At 37.3% G+C, this 22,580-nt stretch overlaps 1 protein-coding gene across 1 annotated transcript in view; it reads right to left on the reverse strand.

Moving 5' to 3' along the window:
• Positions 1 to 284: 284 nt before the first annotated feature.
• The window catches only part of LOC134654321 (protein NDNF-like), a 64,494-nt gene continuing 42,198 nt past the window's right edge, over positions 285 to 22,580 (reverse strand). Inside the window, exons 6-13 of the mRNA XM_063509786.1 lie at positions 15,059 to 15,264; positions 12,967 to 13,058; positions 11,023 to 11,181; positions 6,787 to 6,892; positions 3,249 to 3,409; positions 2,842 to 2,990; positions 1,602 to 1,700; positions 285 to 450 (exon numbers count right to left, since the gene is read on the reverse strand). Of these exons, the coding sequence (XP_063365856.1) occupies positions 285 to 450; positions 1,602 to 1,700; positions 2,842 to 2,990; positions 3,249 to 3,409; positions 6,787 to 6,892; positions 11,023 to 11,181; positions 12,967 to 13,058; positions 15,059 to 15,264 (1,138 nt within the window). The remainder of the gene's footprint in view (positions 451 to 1,601; positions 1,701 to 2,841; positions 2,991 to 3,248; positions 3,410 to 6,786; positions 6,893 to 11,022; positions 11,182 to 12,966; positions 13,059 to 15,058; positions 15,265 to 22,580) is intronic.

Raw genomic sequence — 22,580 nt, forward strand, 5'->3', positions numbered from 1 at the left:
CTACGACACATTTAACCTTTTGAACGCCAAGGACACCTACAGGCGTCGTAACTAGTCGTGCCCACAGCGCCAGGGACAACCTAAACCTATTAGTGTTATGGCGGACGATGTCATAATAACCTTCACACTTTGAAATAATGATTAGGTACATTAGCTCGCTTGCGCCCGGGATCTTGGCGTGTCAGTGACGTTTTTGTTTATGACGTAAGGTGAATGTGGCCGGAATTTAGCCACATTGACCTTAAAGCGTTCAAATTTGTAAATTAAGTTCAATTTCAAATGAATTATCTACTGTGTGTACTTATAATTTCTTCTTCTTCTTCTTCGCAAGAAAAGTCGATGTATAGAGTTTTGTATGGCACAGTTATTCCTTTGCTTGACGCTGTCACTTGTATGGCGTATTTTCTTCCAGTTTTCAGTCCGGTCACTTTCTGCTTTATCACTCGCGATCTGAAATAAAGTATGATAATAGATAAATAGATCATTATGTTTAGTCTTGTTTGCCAAATATATTTTCGTGTTGAAAAAAAATGACTAAAATGTGGTGATGTGATATATTTTTGGAATCGGCTTAGAAAGCGCTTTTGTTTAATACCACACACGATAGGTTTTAAACATTTTTTTTTAATTCCATAAAAAAAAAGATGACGTCATAACTCCTCTCGTATTTTTTATGTTTGTTGGTGCTTCAGGTCAAATTGTTTCAAATGTCCTAAAGATCAATCGTACCGGTTTTCAGACCTTTAACACCATTTGCAGCGTTTTTTGGCGAACCGCCATAGCTATAAGGCCACGTTACCCCGCCCTCTCAGACTTTGAAAATATATGGATTGGTGGAGATTTGAGGGAGGACGGAGGACGGTCCGAGTCCGGGTCGAGGTGTTCGACAGTTCGATTTCTATAGAAAGCATCACGTGATAGGCTCATGACTAATTTTCATTTATGGTATCAATCGATCGGGTTTGTTTTTAGGATCAAATGTTTATATGGGACCCATTGCATTAAAGTAACACAAAAGTCAGAAATTGTAGTCAAAGACCGACAGTCGCACTTCACTCGCGAAACGCCCTAAACAAAACGACAAGGGAACGTGACGTCAAGGTCTCTGGGAGCCCATCTTGTAGTATGGACAAAACAAGAAAATTGCGTTTTTGTCGGTGAAATATTGCGTTTATGTATTGTATATAGTTGCTATACAATATTTTTTTGGATGAAATGTAAGGAATCGAATGGTACCCTTACTTTTATCGTTTTTGGAAGTAAAAAAAGCTTGAATTTTGAAACTTTCAGGTCCTGTATTTTTGTAACTTTTCAATATTTTATTTTAATATTCACATTATTGTGATAAATTGCTCGTTTGCTATCTATTTTACTAGATTTTGTTATAAAATTCAACATAAAAAAAAAATCTGTTTATTTTTAATCAAGAGGTTAGTTGTACAATCAATCACAGTTACAGTCTCTATATTTGGAGATTATTTAAACTAAGCTTAGCCTTATATGTGTCATCATCCCTATTACCGATATCACAGAAAAGTGTCGGACGCCTCGGACATATGAGCGTTTTTTTCAAGTTTTTTTGCAGTTAAAAAAAAACTTACGGTGGCCGTTGTACGCGGTTGACACAAGTTTTCGTAGCTCGCTTTGATGCGCATGAGTACATGTCTCCAATGCTCGTCTCTCGAGCAACTATGCAGTACCTATAAACAGTAAACGTGCACTTGAGTTTATATTAATATGTAATATTATTACAGTAACCATTAGAGTCTGTGCGGAAAGAGAAGCGTCGTAGAATGTATTGGATCCCATTTCACGACTCTTCTCTTTTCGCACACACTCTAGCAGTAGTAGTATGGCGAAATGACCATTCTGTGGCGACTGGCGGGAACATGCACAAAGCCATGACGAGTGGCGAAAGACAGGGGAGGCCTTCACCCAGCAGTGGGACACAATATAGGCTATAAAAAAACTGCGCGCTTCTGCGCGCGATTTTGTAAGTTATTCCAAATACTACTTCGCCTCCGTTTTCGCCCCCTTAAGGAATGATTTCCAGGATAAAAACTATCTTATGTCAATCCACGGAACTCGAACTGTCCATACTAAATTTACCTAAGCTAAATCTTAAAGCGATTATGATTAAAGCGTGAAAACACGGTGAAAACGTTTCAGACAGACACACTTTGGCATGTATAACATTAGTATGGATATATAAAACTTCGTCGGCGTGTAACCACGACCATCGGGCTCAGCACGGTTCCATTTTTATCGACTATCACTATGCCCGTCACTTTCGCACTTACATACTTGTTAGAACGTGACAGGCATGGTGATAAACGATAAAAATGCGACCGTGCTACTGGGCATGATGATGATTGATAAAAACTTTCCTATGTTCTTACCCAAGCCTAAAAACTATCAACATCACCATACCAAGTTTCATCTAAAATAGTTTCAGTGGTTTCAGCTTGAAGAAGTAAAAGCCTTCGGCCTCAGGTCTCACACATGTGTATATGACACCGTAAGATTGTGAACCTGTTAGTTTATAATCTAACGTAGGTTAGGTTAGGTTAGTTTATAATCTCCCTACCGTCAGTTTATAATTTAACTAGCGAGATTATAATCTGACGAGTGTTTACAATGTTACGGTGAGATATATAAATTCAATACCTAATGACGTCATTGGCATAGTACGTGGCTGATAAGAAGGCTATGTCCATGGACGAGCAGGTGCGCTTCGGCCTCAGCTCTCGCACTGTCGCACTGTCACCCAACAATACCGGTTCAATGATGGCCCAGTACGTTGATGTATTGATGTGCAATAAAGTTTAAATATATAAATACCTGATGACGTCATTGGCATAGTGCGTGGCTGGTAAGAAGGCGATGTCGATAGACGAGCAGGTGCGCTTCGGCCTCAGCTCTCGCACTGTAGCACTTTCGTCCGACAATTCCGGCTCAATGATGCCCCAACGGGATGTTGATGCTGTCAGCTAAAATAAATACAAAATAAGTTGTTATTTGAGTGTTTTAAACACCTCCATTTTCTCGTCACATTATTGTTGAGTTGGCTTTCTTTTGCGAGGGAATTTACTGTTATTATATTATCTACCTAATAATGACATCCTAAGCTTTACCAGATGTCTAGTAGCGCCATGTGCCAAGAAGAAGAAGAAGAAGTAGAAAAAGAAAAAGAATCAGAAGAAGAAGAAGAAGAAGGAGGAGGAGAGAGAGAGAGAGAGAGATTTTACCTCAATCCCAACAGCCTCTTGGTCCCACCGGCTAGGTAGTACCCTGACTACATATCGCATCTTAGCCTCTTCCGAACTCGAGTCGAACTGCACGGAACCTTCATCACTGCTGGTCTCCTGAATGGAAGCTGACGCGTCCGCGGAGAACTTGAGGTAACGATCTGTAAAAAAAATATACAGTTGCGTCTAGAAAAAGCTTCTGTAGACAATAGCAGGCGTGTCTCACTTCGCGATTTCGTCGCTTTGCTACAGGTAGCTAAAAGTACATCCGTTCGGCCTCAATTTGGGGAAAGCCATAAGCCGCGCGTGGCGCTGTCGCCACCTAGCGGCCATATCTGTGCTGATCGTAACAGACGCGTTTTGTTAGAGAGTGAGTCTTCTGTACTTAGTACTATTATTTATTCTGTGACAATAGGTACAATACAAGTTGATTGATGACTTAGGACGACATCATCAGCCTGTCAAGTTACCTAAAACAAAAAGTTGACAGTTCCTGACAACTGACAGGCCGATACCGTCCGGCGGACAGTTAATCAGTGGGCCCCTTTATATGTCTCGTTTCACACCAACAGTGGTACATTAATATCATCATACAGAACGGACACGCTACACCCCGCCCCGACTGGATCTACCTTACCCCGCGGTACTAAGACTGACAGTGACAGTCTGACATTTGTTACGGATAAAGCTTTGCACGGCCAAATCATTGTTGGACCTATGGAAAATCCTAGTTGGATAAGTGTTGGGTAGGACTCGAGTCCTTTGAGTCCTCTGTTTCAAGACTTGACTCAGTTTTTCAGACTCTTATAATTAAGTCTAAGCTCGAGTTCTTTTCAACTTGTTGGAGACCCGAGTCTTTAGTAGAGACTTGAGTCCATTTCAGAGAACTCTTGATTTTTTCTACAAACAATTTCGATTTCGGTGCCTGTCTTCATGTAAATTTTGTGGATTAGGTAGACAAATCATACAATAACGGTTAATTTCTTTACTGCTATTTAGGAAAAATCTACAAAATTGTTGATGGAGTCTTTATTCGGAGGCTCGAGTCCTTTTGAATTAGGTACTCTTAAAAAATACTCGACTCGGGACTTAAAAGACTCGGAAGTTTTTTAAGCGCCGAGTCTCGTAAAAACGAGCTGAGTTCTTCAAATTCAGACTCGAAGGACTCTAGTTTCTACCGACTGAATAATAAGTTGGATACGTCGTGTTAGAATTTACATAATATCTGAGCAATAATTTACGATGAACCTTGAAATCTGTGGCAACGAAGTTCGTAGTAGCAATAATAATTCATTGTCTTATCAGAATACGTGCTTATTCGGGTCACGAATGCTAAATTGATGTTTGTTATTAACCTCGTAAGGCCCAATGTGCATTACAATGTACAGACTGTTTCAATCTAATTTGAACCTTTCAAAGACTAAATAAGGCAGCATTTCTTTTGTTACATTGTTTTCTAAAGCAAACGAAAGTCACCCTAATGTACTATGCAACAAAGTTCAAATTAAAAATAAGAAAACTTTGTGGGCCTTACAAAGCTAAGGTTGTGAAGAGGCTCTATATGATATCGAACCGAACAGTAATAGACGATTTTCGATGACCAAATGCATAAATATTACCTACCAAAATAAATAACGATCCAAAAATACTTTGACAAAGAAAGATTTAAGCTTCGAAATAAATTAAAAGTGGAAAAATTTACTGTCTTGGGTGGGACTTGAACCCACGACCACTGGATCACTAGTGCAGTGCTCTGCCATCTGAGCTACCAAGACCGTACCCAATTCAGCGAATATTTCCACCATATTAGCGACAGGGAGGCTCTTAGCGACATATATCGTAAGAGTCCTACACTTCTTAAACGGCTACCAGAGTTCCAAATCATATTGAAAATTCACCAGTAACGATGCGCCCCACCCAAGACAGTGAATTTTTCCACTTTTAATTTATTTCGAAGCTTAATAGCATCGTTCGCAGACGTTTCTGCTTAATACAAAATTAATAAAGAAAGATTTATTAAGAATATATTTCTAACATACCTACACGTCTTTTACAAAACGTCATTAAAAATTTAAACTACTTACAATCATTTTAATACTTAAACAAAACGTACTATCATTTAAATAGTATCCTTAAACGTTGACACAAACGAAAACATTTGTTACAATTATCAACGTTATATGCCGCAGTAAAATGTTGTTGACGTATACTTGGGCCTGTAAGACCTCTGTAATTGAAATTCAGAATACCTAACTTAATCTAATTATTATTTATAGATATTATAGAATGCCTAGACATTCTAGACTTGCGTTTGGTTGATGCGGGTTTGGCTCTCTGGCCAGATAGAAATAGAAATGTCCGTCTAATTCTACAAAGCGAACTAGGCTAGACTACGGGACCCTTTGATTGTGGTATATACGGGCAAACAAAGTTAGTCCAGATCCTCTACGCTGTGATTACTACTACGGCACAGATACTTATATCTAAGCAAGCCCACAATTGGATCGCTAAAGGTACCCTTCGTATTCATTTACAGTTGCCTCATAGCACGCAAAGGATTTTCAAAGAATTTGATTATAAATTATTTCTAAATTACCTACCTATCCCAGGGGCTCATTTAGACGGGGCGAGAACTCGCATGCGAGTTTGATTACATTGCGTCGTTTGACCGGTCGGCTGAATTGACGTAACCTCAATGGTCTGCAATGTAACTAAAATCGTATACGAGTTCGCGCGCCGTCTAAATGGGCCCTATGTATTGTAGCGAATTCGTTGCGCGCTCGCGACGAAATCGCGACCCGCCGCACGTTGCCTGCATCTCACTCGTACGTATAGAATAGTTATTTGTACAACAAGAGATCAAAGTTTGATATTTCTTCGAGTGCTTATTTTGAGTCCCGTGCAAGCGAAAGATTCTATAATAGATTCACGAGCGTAGCGAGTGAATCTAATTTAGAATCTTGAGCGTAGTAAGGGACTCAAAAGCGCACGAGATGTAAATAACTTTGATCTCGTGTAGTACACAACATTTTTCACCTCAGCAGTGAGAACATATTAGAGAACCCGAAAAATGTATTCCTTCTTCATCACTTACCTCTATTCACTCATGTTTTCTTAAGATATACCAGCAATTAAATTTTCACCTCAGCAGCTCGAACAAGGGTACTTTGCTACTCAAAAACAGTGAGCAAAATCGCATTTTGCTCACTGAGTGAGCAAAATCACATTTTGTTCATTTTGTCTCACTCAGTGAGCAAAATGCGATTTTGCTCACTGTTTTTAAGTAGCAAAGTACCCTTGTTCGAGCTGTTGAGGTGAAAAGTAATTTACAAACTGCTAAGAATATGGTTAGCGTATATGTCAATGTTGACACTGTCAGTGACTCATGGTACGGGTACAGTATTCTTCTCGATTTAACAGCTGCTTGAAGCACGGCGCGGAGAGTCAGAGAGGAGAGCCCACTGACTCTTCGAGGATCTATGTCATAGAGAGTCAGTCAATTATCATAGTCTATGATAATTGAACTATAGGAACTAACCTATATTCCTGGCGATGTACAACTGCTTGCCTCTCACTAGGACCTCGACGTCCACTGTACCGCCGCATGTTGCCACAGAGAGCCATAGAGGAGAGCCCACAGATGCCTGTGAAATAATTAAATCATTAATGACCAATCATAACGAACTAATATTTATTTTTTACATTTATTATTGTTTTTTACTCTATCATAAATTTAAATAGCCACTTGTATAGGTAAGCTATAAGTCTCTTAACCCTTAATCAAACGGGACACTTTTTATGAGATTTTTGAAAACAATAAAGAATGGTTTTTAGGTAATTTGGGTGCGTAGATTACGAAAAAGTATATTAAAAAAAATAAGTGGGGGGAAAGGGGGGTTTTGCGGTGGGAAATAATTTCCCGTTATCCGTTATAGAATAGCAAAATTTTGAATAAGTGGGAAAGGGAGCGTTCAAGTATTACGTAACGCATTTGGGGGGAGGGGGGGGGGTCTTGTAAAACGTTACGATGCGTTACAGGGACGGGAGGGGGGGTTTGAACTACGCGTTACGTAACATTGATTTTAACCCTTCAGCGGACCTAGCCAAAGTGACAATCGCTATCGCTCCGTAGCGATCGAAACGCAACTGTGACTGTCGCATTAATATGGAAGAGTGATAGAGAGACACAAAGCGTTTCGTTGTCGAAGCGATAGCGATTGTCACCTTGGCTGGGCCGGCAGGTACTTTACGCCACATAATTGTGGCCTTTAGGTAAAAAAAATGTCACTTGGTGGTTACGTAACATTTTACTAGGGGGCTACAGAAAAACGTTACGGCGCGTTAAATGGGGGGGAGGGGGGTTCAAAAATGTCCAAAAATTGCGTTACGTAATACTTGAACGCTCCCAAATAGTTTCCCATTGTCCGATACGGTTACGACCTTTTTACTAGTTAGTAGCTCCCCCCGGCTTTGCTTGGAATTCAAGTATGATTTTTTAACGTTATCTTCAAAAATCGAAGAAATAAATAAAAGAAAAAAGAAGACTCAGATTTTAATATGTAACAGACAAACGGGCATATATTTTTATATATGGAAACAAATTAAAATTTAGGTGTAGAACAAACACTGGGAAATAATTTCCCACTTGATAAAACCTACCAATTTTTTTGTAAATCGTAAGTTTAGGAACAAACAATGGGAAATAATTTCCCACTTACTAAAACCTTAAAATCTTGGCTAATTCATATCGTTATCACAACTATTTTCAAGCAAAACACAGGTAAAATAAGTCTAGTTTATGATAATATTCAGTGTATGCACTTACCAGATTTTTTACGCACTTAAGCTCAAAACACCAAAAAAAATGTTGTTATTGCAAAAAAAATCACGACAACTGACATTGACTTTGACATATGGTCACAAATGGCGGCCATCAGAAAAGTGTTGCCATTTTTCAAATTCAAAATGTTATTAAGATTTTAAATCTGTGTGGTTGGTATCGCTGAGTGCTGCCATTAAAAAGATAAAAAATATTTCGTAAATTAGAACGAAGTGGGAAATAATTTCCCGTTATTTGATTAAGGGTTAAAAGTCAAAGAAGTCCTTTGTCTTAACACCTTTTGCGTGTGTGTAGTGTGTACAGTTTAGAAAAGCGGCCAAGTGCGAGTCGGACTCGCCCATGAAGGGTTCCGTATTTAGGCGATTTATGACGTATAAAAAAAAACTACTAACTAGATCTCGTTCAAACTAATTTTCGGTGGAAGTTTACATGGTAATGTACATCATATATTTTTTTTTAATTTTATCATTCTCTTATTTTAGAAGTTACAGGGGGGGGGGGACACATTTTACCACTTTGGAAGTGTCTCTCGCGCAAACTATTCAGTTTAGAAAAAAATGATATTAGAAACCTCAATATCATTTTTGAAGACCTATCCATAGATACCCCACACGTATGGGTTTGATGAAAAAAAAAATTTTGAGTTTCAGTTCGAAGTATGGGGAACCCCAAAAATTTATTGTTTTTTTTCTATTTTTGTGTGATTTTAAATCTGTGTGGTTGGTATCGCTGAGTGCTGCCATTAAAAAGATAAAAAATATTTCGTAAATTAGAACGAAGTGGGAAATAATTTCCCGTTATTTGATTAAGGGTTAAAAGTCAAAGAAGTCCTTTGTCTTAACACCTTTTGCGTGTGTGTAGTGTGTACAGTTTAGAAAAGCGGCCAAGTGCGAGTCGGACTCGCCCATGAAGGGTTCCGTATTTAGGCGATTTATGACGTATAAAAAAAAACTACTAACTAGATCTCGTTCAAACCAATTTTCGGTGGAAGTTTACATGGTAATGTACATCATATATTTTTTTTTAGTTTTATCATTCTCTTATTTTAGAAGTTACAGGGGGGGACACACACATTTTACCACTTTGGAAGTGTCTCTCGCGCAAACTATTCAGTTTAGAAAAAAATGATATTAGAAACCTCAATATCATTTTTGAAGACCTATCCATAGATACCCCACACGTATGGGTTTGATGAAAAAAAAAATTTTGAGTTTCAGTTCGAAGTATGGGGAACCCCAAAAATTTATTGTTTTTTTCTATTTTTGTGTGAAAATCTTAATGCGGTTTACAGAATACATCTACTTACCAAGTTTCAACAGTATAGTTCGTATAGTTTCGGAGAAAAGTGGCTGTGACATACGGACGGACAGACAGACGGACAGACGGACAGACGGACAGACAGACAGACAGACAGACAGACAGACAGACAGACATGACGAATCTATAAGGGTTCCGTTTTTTGCCATTTGGCTACGGAACCCTAAAAATGCATAATTATAATAAATGACCTGATCTGAAATCTAATACCTTTAAACGAGCAATTCTTGTTTATTTATTTATTTATTTATATATATATATTTCGGGGATCTCGGAAACGGCTCTAACGATTTCGATGAAATTTGCTATGTGGGGGTTTTTGGGGGCGAAAAATCGATCTAGCTAGGTCTTATCTCTGGGAAAACGCGCATTCTCGAGTTTTTTTATGTTTTCCGAGCGAAGCTCGGTCACCCAGATATTAGATTATTATGATGCTAAGTTTTCAAATCAAATTTTATTAATACCTGACAGAATTATCTAAATAATGAGTTTGCAAACCATCAACATCATACCACACATTTCTAACGTTAAACAGCAGTTATGTGTTTAGATAAACACATAACTCACACAAACAAGAGAGGTTTTAAGATAAATTTTCTTACCCATATCTAAGGACACCTAAATCCTAGTACTTAGGTAGGTATGCTTTGTGCCACGCTAACGCCACCATTAGTTACGCTTTATCTCTGTCACGTGTCTTACCGGTGCACGACAATTTGTCACTGCACTGACTTGTCGGCATCGATAAAATGCAGTATTTTCCTATCCAGTCCATTAAGTGCAATCGTACAACAGAATACAGTGTTAGTCAACTATTGCTATTATACTGATCACTCTATAACATATCATATTATATTGAATTTGTATATATGTGGGTATATTTAAAATGTATATTTGTGTAAGTATAGTACCTATCATAGTAGTCTCGTGTCTGTTTTCATATCCACTATTTACAATCCTGCACCAAACAAACTGTCTCTGTTTAGCCCAATGGTTGACTGGTAGAGAATGCCTCAAGGCGTTAAGTCCGCCATTTGTACTCTTTTTGTTCCTGACCTGGGGTAATTACCCCCGTGGGGGTAAAACTGGTATTTTACGGGGGTAATAAGCTACCCTAATATAACAATACAACAAACGTACACGTTTTATTTTTTATTACCATTGGAAGGAGGGGTAAAATCAGGTTAGTTAGTCATAGGGGTGACCGGACTGAAAAGGTTAGGAACCACTGGCCTAGTAGGTAATATGTAAAAGTTCAATTATTTATGACAAAGGAATTATAATTATCCTTGTTTTTATCCTTTTGTAGTTTGGTATACGTAACTTTACTACATATTTGTCTAAGTTTGACGTATGTACCTATGAGTTGTATATTTTAATAATTGATTGCAAAAATTAGCGACTTTAACATTCTGAACCTTTTTTGCACCTAGTAACCTTGTAAAAATAATCTACAACGTGCATATGACATTTTTGTAATTTGACACGTCCGTACTCCCGGTATCCGCTTACCAAAGCCACCATTATCACGGTACGAATGTTGTTTTTTTTGCGAACGCCTGATAATTAAACATAGCAATTGCAAACTCTATCATCAATCTCGCAGGCGTTACTTACCTTAAAATAGAAGACACTTTTGCCCCTAATGTCTGCTCTATAAGGTGTATTTTCCCGTAACCTCCTCGCTGTAGATGTCCTAGGTCGGACGCTGCCCGTAGCGAGAAGGGATCCCGCCCTGCGGTCGCGGGCGACGGCAAAAACACTCACGAAGTATGTCTGCAAATGAAATTCAATAGGTACCTATTGTTATCAACACAGAACAAGTAGAATGGCGATGCGAACAGGGTACGTGTCGCCGCGGGGTTTTGAGCAAACGCTCGCGTGCTACTCGCCCGCGCTGACCGAAAATGAAGTAAAGATGCCTTTTTGCGCCACAATAACGTTCAGATCACGTTCAGATTAAGAAGCCAGACGTCAAATCTGTTTAAAGGAGGCGTATCCATTCACCACGCACACAAGGCGCTAGCTAGTTTTTACTACCGTTGCGCGAGTGTTAGTAAATGTGGAGAGGAACGAGCGGCGACACCGGTTCCGATACTAACTGTGCGCGATAGCCATTCTAACCTCTTTAATATGTTCTGTGGTTATCAAGTTGAAAAGGGAAATAGTTAATTGGGGCTTGGAATGACGCAATTGATTCCATGCATAACGTGGGTATGCACTTTTGCAGCTCGCTGTACGTCTAACTGGCTAATCTGAACGGACACTGACATCAGAATGATATTCAACTTTTGAAAAATGGAACAACATCACTATTCGAATGGTTCCTAATTTTGTATCTAGTGACACTATTAGTTTCTCAAGGAACGACATGTACGTGCCAAATGCACTATTGTATAACCGAATGCCGTTATTAAAAAAAAATTATAGGACATTCTTACACAGATTGACTAAGTTATTTAGATGTCATTCTGATCTCAGTGTGCGTTCGAAATGGCATGTAAGACGATGTAACATTATAGTAATCCTAACTAATAGTTAGTTAAACTCTTTGTGGTAAGTATTATCTATTTTCCCTTTTATCAAATGATCTTTTTATTGACCAAAATCATATCAAATTGATGGCTGGTTTGTCCGATGAAAGAGTCAAAAAATATTTAAATTTCTAAATCTTGCTAAAAATACTTTGATTTTGGATTTTTTATATTTGTGGATAACATGGAAAAAACCTATATCTACTCAGGGCCACCCCACACTAGCGTCTTTTGAGCGTCGGCGCGTGTAGTCAGCGCTATGGAAAATGGCGTCGCTGCGCAGTTGCGCCAGCGTTGCGGCGAGCAGCAGCCATAGAGTTGACTAGACGCCGACACTCGGGAGACGCTAGTGTGGAGTGGCTCTTACACGTTACTTCTTTCGGTGTCCGTGTAATCGCTCGTTCCACGTGTCCAAACAAATTGAGAAAATTGCCTTCAAAATTTAAACATTAAGAGAAGTGGCGGAGGTAGTGGAAATTCATTTCCTAATTTAAGATCTAATTATAAAAGGTCGTCTCATTTCACTTCAATTCCGTACTCGCGTCTACTTTATTAGGTTAACGTGACCACAGTGTAAAAAGTACCAGTGGAGCGGCGCCTTTGATGTTTGTGTAAATGCCGACAGCGGGTAAAAGTCGGACAAATTAAAACATTTCAAATAAAACACGCCTGTAAGTAGTACCGAGCTACAATGGCGATGTATATGCAGCGCGGCCTGTCAATTTGATCATTTAAAAAGTGACCTTGACATAGTTTTAACAATAAATTTAAATTCACACGCACGGACCAGTGTCTAAGCATACGAGGGGTTAAGCGCTCTTAAACACTAGTGGCGGCCGCTCGGTGTTTTCCGAGGGTTCACGCCGCGGCCTCCACGACGTTTCATTATTGTATGGAAACGCCGAGAAAATGCTGGGCAGAATCGCTAGTGTGTACACGCCCTTATCATCTTAATCTAATTAAGAATTTAATGAAATTTATCTTTGTGTGTACAGACAGTTTGAAATAAAATGTGTTAAATACGTACGGTACTAGGGTCCAGGTTCTCGATCAAATGATGGGTCCTGTCCCCAACGCAGGCCACCAACGGATCTTCATCCGACACCTTTGTACTGCGACCTGGACAATAGTTATTTGTTTTACAAGGGGGCAAAGTTGTTGTTTAACCGCTCGTGCTAATATTGATACCCGAGCAAGCGAAAGATTACAAAATTGAATCGTTAGAAAAATGGAATCGTGTGCATTGCGAGGTTTCAAAGTACTAGGCTTAAACAAAATTTGCCCCTGAGTGAAACACAAAAATTTTCAGCACACCAACCCGAAGAAAATATTAACTGTAAGATATCAAACAAAATAAAATCAAAATAAATATAACATATTTTTCATTCAAAATCATCATTTAAAAGTCAATTCTACCAGCAAATATAAGAAAAAACTCAAAATTTGCTATCTGTTTTTGAACAATCAAGAGAGCCTTTACCAGTTGGGGTGGTGAAAAAGAACAGTTTTCTTAATGTATACCTACACCTTATAAAAAAAGTCCCCCTCCGTGTCTGTCTGCTTGTATGCGGGGTTTCGTGCAATTTCCACATATCAATAGGTCAGTAGAGTGATTCTTGAGGAAGGTTTAGGTGTGTAATAATTGTTAAGGTTTTGTGTTACCCGTGCGAAGTCGGGGCGGGTCGCAAGTACAAACAGCAACACTCTTAACTGTCCATAGGTGGACCTTATGCCTCTTGTAATAAGGTGTAAGATGGATAGTTAAGAGTGGGGGCGATGGCACACACATAAATATAAAGAGGAAATGGGACGAACCATCAAAAGTCTCAAGCATGTTGGATTTGCCTCAGAAATGAAAAAAAAAACCAGCAACTGCGAGTCGGACTTGCTTTGCTTTCCAAGGATACGCTGACCGAAGTCCGACTCACGCTTGACTGCACATTTCTAATGGGTTTTCCTGTCATCTATAGGTAAAGAAATATTTTGTGTATTTTTTTCAAAAATTTTGACCCAGTAGTTTAATCTGTCGGATACACGGGAAAACCCATTAAAATCGCTCTAACACTTGAGCTTTCAATTATAGCGTCTTGTGGTCTATAAAATTGCAGTAAAATGCAAACGTCAAAACCGCGATGATATATTTTACAACCCATTTTATTTCAACTAATTCCCACTACTTCCGGCATATTTAAACGCTATGAATTGCCGTCATAAAATATTAAATGAGTCTGCGTCTTTGCCATTCATATCTGCCTTTATTTATATAGTTTCGTTTTGACGAAAAATGTATATTGCTGGACAGAGGACATGAAGGAGCTTTGCGACGATTTTTGTGGTCGGGCTCTTAATTAAAATTAGACCACAATAATATTATAAGATTATGTCATGTTCGAGAGTAGTTTCATGATTTCTTCATCAATACGTTGAATTTGATGATTTAAAATCGAATATTATATCACATCTTTTATCGAATATTGTTTATTGGAAGTCGATAAATGAGAAGTCAATGACAATTCAAAAAGGTCATTGATTGGAGGATTGAATGATTGAAAAATTGCTCAAAAACATCGATTTAAAAAGAAATAACAATGTTTTTAAATACAGTAAAACCCACTTACGAAAATTCTGAAACACGTAGGTAGCACGAAAGCTTATTAACCTTAAGAGAAAGCATGGAAACAAAATACCGGTGAAAATAATGCAAAATATCGTAGAATCTGTGCGGAAAGAGAAGATTCGTGAAATGTATGGGATCTAATACATTCTACGACTCTTCTCTTTCCGCACAGATCCTACCTTTTATGAGGGAAATCGTATTTACGTGAGTTATGTTAAGTAACTGTAGCGAAAATAATTGTTGAATACTCATTACATTTTCGTCATTTCTAAAAGCTTTTGAAATTCCTTTCATAAGTAAATTCTGAAGACATCCTCGACTTTGTTGTACCTATTCTCGTGTTCTTTTTGTTGAGTTTATGTTTGCAGTCAGTTCAATCAACACAATCTTCAATCGGTGGTGGGTTTAGAGTGGAACTATCATAATATTGTTTTCGGTTACCGCAATAGTTACTCATAATAATCCGTTTTAACACTTTTATTTCATTAGTGAAACTACTTACTAAATTTCCGTCGTCTGTATACGCTCTTGAAATTCCCTTCATAAATGTTGTAGACATCTTCAATTCTGTTTTCCTCAGTTTTGTTTCTCCTGTTCAATCCACAATCCGTGCCAGGTTTAGAGTCGTACTGGGCTGCGCAGAGTGATGTGTAGTTCGTGCGATGTGATGCCACGATGCAGTAGCTCGTAGTTTGGGGGTCTATCGGACTGAAACAAATATATTGGTCAAAGCGTCCGCTAGCTGGCGCCGTTGCACGGAGCGGTTTAACGAAAAATAGTATGAGCAACGCTGACTGGCGTGGAAGCGTGCGGCGGATTTTACAAACTATAATTTCATTGTATTACAATTTTTTCAAAATTATCGACCCCTCTTGCTTTGATACACAAACTTTTATTATCATTTTCAACAAACTCCCGCACTAAATCATTTGCCAAAGTATTTTTAGGCCACCCTATTGTAGGTTATAACTGTCAGATATCTAATGTGTCCAGATTCCAGGAGACACATTTTGTAACGCAGCGAATACAATATAATTTGAAAAGGAATTCCAGTGCTTGAACGTACAATGCAACTTATCACAGTATATAAGAGTAATTTATATAAAGAATCAAAATCATAAAAAAGCCGGTTCCACCGCCAAAGACAGCAGTCAGCTATTTAACGCTACGGCCAGCAATGTTAATAGGGATGGCTGACACCTATAAGGTATCAATTAGACAGGGGAATGAATTGGCGGGGCTAACGTTTAGATTTACGTTGATCCGACCGCTTTTATATATTGCAGGGTTCTATTGAGTTAGTGACGGCTAAAGTTATAGGAAAAGTTTTGGTGCTTATAAAAAGTAAAGACAAATACCTACCGCAGAGCTTTTGAACCTTGCCAAAAATGAGGGCCGTATCTTGAATGGTATTTAAACAAGCAACAACGGTTGCACTCCGGGAGTGCCGATAGAAGTGAAAACTCACCTCACTATGTTACCGATGCCCGGTAACACGATACATACGTTTAGCGGAGGTATTCTATTTATTTATTATATATTATTATCATTCTCAAATAAGATCACACTTTTTCATTGACATGTTTATTTACATACTGCCATGACAACGTCAAATTATTTGAACATAGGTAAAGAGTCTTGAAAAGGAGTCCGCAACATAAATGTCAAATAACATTGAGTTTTTCTTTATTGGTTTAAATGCCATCTAAATTATGAGTGGCCATCTAAACCTTACGCCCCTTACGGTCACGTGATCGCCTTACGTCCCTTACGGTCACGTGATCGCCGCTGTCTCGAGTTTATAATTTTTTCCCCACCTCAAAAAGTGCCCAGCGCCGCTAAAGAAGTTTTCACTTCAATATTTAAACTAGTGTCCTACCGAAGTTTCGGTTTCGGCAGATTTCGGGATAAACATAAAATTTTGGCCGAAGGTTTGGTTTCAGCCAAAAAAAATTGAAGCTTTTGGCCACGCTGAAACTGTACCTATTTTCAATAGTGTCCAAGAAATATTTGGGGAGGAAAATTTGTAGCACAATTGTTACAGGTACATAAATATATGATATGATGACTAGCTGTTGCCCGCGACTTCGTACGCGTGGATTTGTATATTGGTGGTTATATATTTCTACATTAGCTTAGAACATTGTGCAGCAAGTGATTGCGGTAGGACGGTTAATCATTTGTTAATTATTAATATTATACAACGCATGAGACTTTGTCTTTCACAACCTACGAAGTTTCAAGCCCCTAACTGAATAAAATTGTCCTCGATATAATCCCTCTAAACCCCCTTAGAAGATTTTCATGTCCTCTATTTAATAAAACCTACTACCTAACTACCTATTTACGAAGTTTGAAGTTCCTAGCTTTAAATAAAATTTGAACCCTATACAAACTTTCAACCCCTTTTTAATCATTTTAGGGGATGATTTTTTAAAAGCTGAAATTATTTTTCTTGTATTCTAATAATATGCCTTTATACAACGATTCAAGTCCCGCACTCAAAAAAATGTTTGGCCTCCAAACAAATTTTCAACCCCTTTTTCACCACCTCGGGGGATGAATTATCAAAATCTCTGAAATTAGTTTTCTTCTCTTTTGATAAAATACATTTTTACAAAGTTTCAAGTTTGTAGCTTTAAATAAAATTTGAACCCTATACAAACTTTCAACCCCCTGTTTTAACCCTGTTAGGGGATTAATTTTACAAAACGCTAAAATAACTTTTCCTGTCTTCTAATAATATCCCCAAATAGAAAGATTCAAGTCGAGCGTTCAAAAAAATGTTTGATATCCATACAAACTTCCAACCCCTTTTTCACCACCTTAGGGGATGAATTTTCAAAAACGCTAAAATTAGTTTTCTTGTATCTTAATTTAATACCTTTTTGCAAAGTTTCAAGTTCCTAGCTTAAAATAAAATTTGCACCCTAAGACGAACTTTCATCCTCTTTTTATCCCCCTTAGGGGTTGAATTTCCAAAAAATAGCAATTACTTTCTTGTAATCGGCTATTATGCCTTTCTAAGAAGTTTCAAAGCATATGTAATGGATTAAAACTTTCAACCCCTTTTTAATCCTGTTGGGGGATGAATTTTACAAAACGCTGAAATTATTTTTCCTGTATTTTAATAATATCCCGAAATACAAAGATTCAAGTCCCGCGTTCGAAAAAATGTTTGATATCCATACAAACTTTCAACCCCCTTTTTACCACCTTAGGGGATGATAATTCAAAAACGCTGAAATTAGTTTTCTTGTATTTTAATAACATATATTTTTACGAAGTTTCAAGTTCGTAACTTAAAATAAAATTTGAACTCCATACAATCTTTCATCCCCCTTTTAACCCTGTTAGGGGATGAATTTTACAAAACGGTGAAATAACTTTTCCTGTCTTCTAATAATATCCCCAAATACAAAGATTCAAGTCCCGTACTCTCAAAAATATTTGATCTCCGTACAAACTTTCAACCCCGTTTTTACCACCTCGGGGGAAGAAGTTTTAAAAACGCTGAAATTAGTTTTCTTGTTTTTTTAATTAATTACCTTTTTACGAAGTTTTAAGGTCCTAGCTTAAAATAAAATTTGCACCCTAGGACAAAGTTTCATCTCCTTTTTTACCCCCTTAGGGGTTGAATTACCTAAAACGTCGCAATTCCTGTTTTTTGTCATCGGCTATTATGTCTTTCTAAGAAGTTTCAAAGCATTTTTAATGGATTCAAACTTTCAACCCCTTTTTAACCCTGTTAGGGGATGAATTTTCAAAAACGCTGAAATTACTTTTCCCATCTTATAATAATATCCCCATATACAAAGTTTCAAGTCCAACACTCACAAAAATATTTGATCTCCATACAAACTTTCAACCCCTTTTTCACCACCTTGGGGGATGAATTTTCAAAAACGCTGAAATTACTTTTCCCGTCTTATAATAATATCCCCATATACAAAGTTTCAAGTCCAACACTCACAAAAATATTTGATCTCCATACAAACTTTCAACCCCTTTTTCACCACCTTGGAGATGAATTTTCGAAAACGCAGAAATTAGTTTTCTTGTTTTTTAATTTAATACCTTTTTACTAAGTTTCAAGGTCCTAGCTTAAAATAAAATTTGCACCCCAGGACAAAGTTTCATCCCCTTTTTTACCCCCTTAGGGGTTGTATTACCTAAAACGTCGCAATTCCTTTTTTTTTGTCATCGGCTATTATGTCTTTCTAAGAAGTTTCAAAGCATTTGTAATGGGTTCAAACTTTCAACCCCTTTTTAACCCTGTTAGGGGATGAATTTTCAAAAACGCTGAAATTACTTTTCCCATCTTATAATAATATCCCCATATACAAAGTTTCAAGTCCAACACTCACAAAAATATTTGATCTCCATACAAACTTTCAACCCCTTTTTCACCACCTTGGGGGATGAATTTTAAAAAACGCTGAAATTACTTTTCCCGTCTTATAATAATATCCCCATATACAAAGTTTCAAGTCCAACACTCACAAAAATATTTGATCTCCATACAAACTTTCAACCCCTTTTTCACCACCTTGGAGATGAATTTTCGAAAACGCAGAAATTAGTTTTCTTGTTTTTTAATTTAATACCTTTTTACTAAGTTTCAAGGTCCTAGCTTAAAATAAAATTTGCACCCCAGGACAAAGTTTCATCCCCTTTTTTACCCCCTTAGGGGTTGTATTACCTAAAACGTCGCAATTCCTTTTTTTTTGTCATCGGCTATTATGTCTTTCTAAGAAGTTTCAAAGCATTTGTAATGGGTTCAAACTTTCAACCCCTTTTTAACCCTGTTAGGGGATGAATTTTCAAAAACGCTGAAATTACTTTTCCCGTCTTATAATAATATCCCCATATACAAAGTTTCAAGTCCAACACTCACAAAAATATTTGATCTCCATACAAACTTTCAACCCCTTTTTCACCACCTTGGGGGATGAATTTTCGAAAACGCAGAAATTAGTTTTCTTATTTTTTAATATAGTACATTTTTACAAAGTTTCAAATTCCTAGCTTAAAATAAAACTTGCACCCCATACAACCTTTCATCCCCTTTTTAACCCCCTTAGGGGTTGAATTTCTCAAAATCGCTTCTTAGCTCTTATACATTTTATAAATGCAACCTAGTGTCCAAATTTCAACTTTCTAGCGTTTGTAGTTTCGGCTCTGCGTTGATGAGTCAGTCAGTCAGTCAGTCAGTCAGTCAATCAGTCAGGACACGTGCATTTATGTATATAGATAATTAAAAAAGTTTCGGCATAAAAAATTGTATACCTACAGATAACAGCTAAATTAAGCAAACGTCTATTTTTCTTGCATTCCTTTTCGAAATCTTACCGCAAAATTGTTACAAAATCTATTTTATCATCATGGAACCCTAGTGCCTATTGAATAGCAGTATGGTATACCATAGCCCATAGTTTCCCAGATGCGTGAAAAAGTTGTTTACTTGGACACCGTCCGCATAATAATGCTATTCTCCGAAGAACGCTTTTTGCTAGCGGCACTATTAACTTTAGTAGATATTAATTAAGCTTCTTACATGCCATTTGACGTTAAAATCTATATATATAAATGCAAGTGTCCTGACTGACTGACTGACTGACTGACTGACTGATTCATCAACGCAGAGCCGAAACTACAAAAGCTAGAAAGTTGAAATTTGCACACTAGGTTGCATTTATAAAGTGTACAAGAGATAAGACGCGATTTTGAAAAATTCAACCCCTAAGGGGGTTAAAAAGGGGATGAAAGGTTGTATGGGGTTCAAGTTTTATTTTAAGCTAGGAATTTGAAACTTTGTAAAAATGTATTATATGAAAAAACAAGAAAACTAATTTTAGCGTTTTTGAAAATTCATCCCCCAAGATGGTGAAAAAGGGGTTGAAAGTTTGTATGGAGATCAAATATTTTTGTGAGTGTGGGACTTGAAACTTTGTATATGGGTATATCATTATAAGACAGGAAAAGTAATTTCAGCGTTTTTGAAAATTCATCCCCTAACAGGGTTAAAAAGGGGTTGAAAGTTTGAATCCATTACAAATGCTTTGAAACTTCTTAGAAAGGCATAATAGCCGATTACAAAATAAAGTAATTGCAACGTTTTTGGAAATTGAACCCCTAAGGGGGTTAAAAAGGGGATGAAAATTCGTCTTGGGGTGCAAATTTTATTTTAAGCTAGGTCCTTGAAACTTTGCAAAAAGGTATTAAATTTAAATACATAAAAACTAATTTCAGCGTTTTTGAAAATTCATCCCCCAAGGTGGTGAAAAAAGGGTTGAAAGTTTGTATGGATATCAAACATTTTTTCGAGCGCGGGACTTGAATCTTTGTATTTGGGGATATTATTAGAAGACAATATAAGTAATTTCAGCGTTTTGTAAAATTCATCCCCGAACAGGGTTAAAAAGGGGTTGAAAGTTTGTATGGGGTTCAAATTTTATTTTAAGCAGGGTACTTGAAACTTCGTCAAAAGATATATTATTAAAACACAAGAAAACAAATTTCAGCGTTTTTGTAAATTCATCCCGTAAGGTGGTGAAAAAGGGGTTGAAAGTTTGTATGGATATCAAACATTTTTTCGAACGCGGGACTTGAATCTTTGTATTTGGGGTTACTATTAAAAGATAGGAAAAGTAATTTCAGCGTTTTGTAAAATTCATCCCGTAACAGGGTTAAAAAGGGGTTGAAAGTTTGTATGCACATCAAATATTTTTTTGAGTGCGGGACTTGAATCTTTGTACAAGGGCATATTATAAGAATACAAGAAAAGTAATTTCAGTGTTTTTGAAAATTCATCCCCCATGATGGTGAAAAAGGGGTTGAAAGTTTGTATGCACATCAAATATTTTTTTGAGTGCGGGGCTTGAATCTTTGTATAAGGGCATATTATAAAAATACAAGAAAAGTAATTTCAGCGTTTTTGAAAATTCATTCCCCAAGGTGGTGAAAAAGGTGTTGAAAGTTTGTATGGAGATCAAACATTTTTTTGAGTGCGGGACTTGAATCGTTGTATAAAGGCATATTATTAGAATACATGAAAAGTAATTTCAGCTTTTTTAAAAATTCATCCCCTAAAAGGTTTAAGAAGGGGTTGAAAGTTGGTAGAGCCGCTCTACTAGAGCTAGGTAGTAGGTTTTATTAAATAGTGGACTTGAAAATATGCTGGGGGTTGAGAGGGATTATATCGAGAACAATTTTATTCAGTTAGAGGCTTGAAACTTCGTAGCCAGGTTGTGTATAATAATTAACAAATGATTAATAGTCCCTACTGCTATCTTTTGCTGCATAATGTTCTAAGCTAATGTAGAATATATAACCACCAATATACAAATCCACGCGTACGAAGTCGCGGGCAACAGCTAGTGTACCATATATAGGCATTTGAGGCAGTCATTTCAGTGGAGATGGTATAGCGGTATTTTTTGAAGTGAAAACTTCTTTAGCGGCGCTGGGCACTTTTTGAGGTGGGGAAAAAATGATAAACTCGAGACAGCGTACGGCAATCACGTGACCGTAAGGGGCGTAAGGCGATCACGTGACCGTAAGCCCCCTAAGGTGGCCACTCATAATTTAAATGGCATTTAAATCAATAAAGAAAAACTCATTGACATTTATGTTGCGGACTCCTTTTCAAGACTCTTTACGCATGTTCAAATAATTTGACGTTGTCATGACAGTATATATACCCCGGCCGGCGAGAGCAAAAATGCGTCTGCTCCTAGTGCTTAATTAAATATCGACTATTCTATCGACATATGGATGTCGATAGAATAGTCGACTTTTAATTAAGCACAATTTTTTTTTTTTTAAACTGAGCCATTAGTATTTGTTATTTATTTCAACTTGATACCTCCACGCGTTTCTAAGAATAACCCTAAAACAATTTTCTATCAACATAAAATTATTATTTACACACACACATTTCACATTATTATTTTTAAGCTTATATACTATTTCAATCAACTGATTACAATTATAATCAATTTATCATACTCACGGGAATGTTC

The sequence above is a fragment of the Cydia amplana genome, chromosome 14 (genome assembly GCF_948474715.1).
Source record: "Cydia amplana chromosome 14, ilCydAmpl1.1, whole genome shotgun sequence".
Taxonomy (NCBI): Eukaryota; Metazoa; Arthropoda; class Insecta; order Lepidoptera; family Tortricidae; genus Cydia; species Cydia amplana.